The 2,500-nt window shown below is 46.7% G+C and overlaps 1 protein-coding gene across 1 annotated transcript in view; it reads right to left on the bottom strand.

Moving 5' to 3' along the window:
* sox6 (SRY-box transcription factor 6) overlaps positions 1 to 2,500 on the bottom strand; it is a gene marked incomplete at both ends in the record, with an annotated part of 101,894 nt that overhangs the window by 62,627 nt on the left and 36,767 nt on the right. The window contains one exon of the mRNA XM_080736845.1: positions 2,041 to 2,213. Coding sequence (XP_080592971.1) covers positions 2,041 to 2,213 — 173 coding nt within the window. The remainder of the gene's footprint in view (positions 1 to 2,040; positions 2,214 to 2,500) is intronic.

A 2,500-nucleotide genomic window follows, 5' to 3' on the forward strand; every position in this document is an offset into this window, starting at 1 on the left:
AAATACATATCATTTTGGGGGCCCTTCACGTGAAAAGGTTTGGGCACCACTGACATAGAAACCTAGGTTTTTCAATAAACCTTAGAAGGATTTGAAATATTCAAAGACTTGCACAAATATTCACGATTTTTCAAAAATGGCAGATCTACAAGCTCGCAGCGCGGCACTCGGTGCCGCGCTGCGAGCTTGTATATCTGCTATTTTTCAGTAGTTAAAGCACAAAATGTGAGTGAATCCTTGTACCCAGGGCCCAGAATTTGGTGCGACACCCCTGCGTACGCGCACACACACACACACACACACACACGCACACACGCACACCCACACACACACACACGCACACACGCACACCCACACACACACACACGCACACACACACACACACACACACACACACACACACACACACACACACACACACACACACACACACACACGCACACAAACACACACACACACTCGCACGTTCGCAGAACCTGAGAGCATGTGTACGCACAGGCTCCCTCCCTCTGGCGGTCTTTGTTTTTCACTTATACGAATAGATGTCAACATCAGACAGGCACATACACTCCAAAGAAGCTCAAAGCCCCATCTCTCTCTCACACACACTTAAGCACCGCATTTAAGCACACGTCAATGTGTTCTTCCCACGTTGCCTTTCTATCCTACAAACAATAAGAGTCCCTGCAAATGTCTAGTGCCGCTTACAAAAAAATGGACCTGAATGTGTATAGTATTTACGAGAGGCGGGGCCGGTACCTATTCGTCCGCCAAGGCAACGCGGAGACCCCACCCCTCATTTCTCACATGGCCCTCTTCTAGCGCCACCTGCAGGCCGATTTTTAAAACACATTTTTGGACACTGCTCCTTACAGTTTTTGCCCTAAAATCACGAAAATCGCTACACAGTATGTCTACACTCATCCCATCAACATGAATCTGTCCCATATAGCGCCACCTTCAGGCCGATTTTTACAAACACATTTTTGGACACTGCTCCTACAGATTTTGCCGTAAAATCACGGAAATCACTACACAGCATGTCTACACTCATGTCATGAACATGGCTCAGGAAGATTTTGGAAAAACAAATTTTTGCCCCATTTGTGGAGATAAGTGACCTACGGTCGCTTATCTCCCGATTAGGGAGTCTTACTGGTAGTATTTGTTGTCACTTCCATTTGGGGTGAGTGAGTGTTATTGTTCCGACGCGCATTAATTAGACCAGGGTTCTTCAACAGGAGGTCCGGGACCCCTAGGGGGTCCTCAGAGTTACTACAGGGGGTCCTCCGAATCTTCTAATCCTTTTCATATTAACAACTTGAACCCTAGTGTCCATCTTCTGAGAACTGTAGCCAAAAATAGCAGATCTACAAGCTCTACGAGATTGTAGATCGGCTATTTTCGGCAAAGAGGTTTGGTGAAAAAGAGCAGACTAAGTACAGTGTAAAAAGGTCATTCAAATTTGATCTACAGTATCATTTTATAATGGACGATTTACATCTTGGGCAAGTGGGCATGACCTTGACGGACACGTGCCTCTGAGACCTTAGTGTCAACCCCTGGGCTTTCCTGATTGGCCAACGCAAGACGTCGTTTTAACGGATTGGCCGAGCGTCGCGTAAAGTTTAATCCACTCTGCTTCTATATCGTCGTTGTCGGGTGGAAACCTTGTATGTCCAAAACCGTTCGTTTTGCATTTATCATTTTAAAAATTATTTAAACTAGTGAAAACAGCCGATCTACAAGCACACAACGCCTCGCACCGCGAGGCAGTGTGTGCATGTAGATCTGCTGTTTTCACTACTTTTGTGCGACGGCCTTGTATGATGAAGCAGGGCTTTACTTTGCGAAAGAACGTACAAATTTGAAACTTGGGAGATACGAGGTTTCTGCCCGACATCGACGATATACCCCCCATAGAAAAAGCCACTTTGACATATGCACACACATACTCTCTCTCTCTCTCTCTCTCTCTCTCTCTCTCTCTCTCTCTCTCTCTCTCTCTCTCTCTCTCAGTCTCCCTATATGTCTCTCTACCTGGTCCTGCTGCTGTCTGGCCAGGTCCATCTGTTGTCGTTGCTTCTCCAGCTGTGAGGCGGCCATCTTCTTCTGCTCGTCGTGTGCAGACAGCAGCTGCTCCCTCAGGCCGATCAGCTGACCTATCATGGTGGACAGCTGTCGTTCCTTGTCCTCCAGGGACTCTGGGGTACCTGGATGGACGGGAGACACACACAACAAGAACAGGTGAGTGGTTAGGGGAGAATAATTGCGACCAAAGGTTCGCATTTACCCTGAAAAGCCTTGTTGCTTGAGTGACCTTCTGTAATCCTTCTGTACAGGAAGTGATGTCAGTGCGATGTCAGCGAGTTGTGACATCACTTCCCGTACGGGGTGGCTACACAAGACTAAGAAAGACCAAAAAAAGAGAAGGATACACAAGACTAAGAAAGACAAAAACAGAGAAGAATAAAAAAGAAAAAAAGGAGGAGGAGGATAA

The sequence above is a fragment of the Nannobrachium achirus genome (assembly GCF_963921795.1).
Source record: "Nannobrachium achirus genome assembly, chromosome: 11".
Lineage (NCBI taxonomy): Eukaryota > Metazoa > Chordata > Actinopteri > Myctophiformes > Myctophidae > Nannobrachium > Nannobrachium achirus.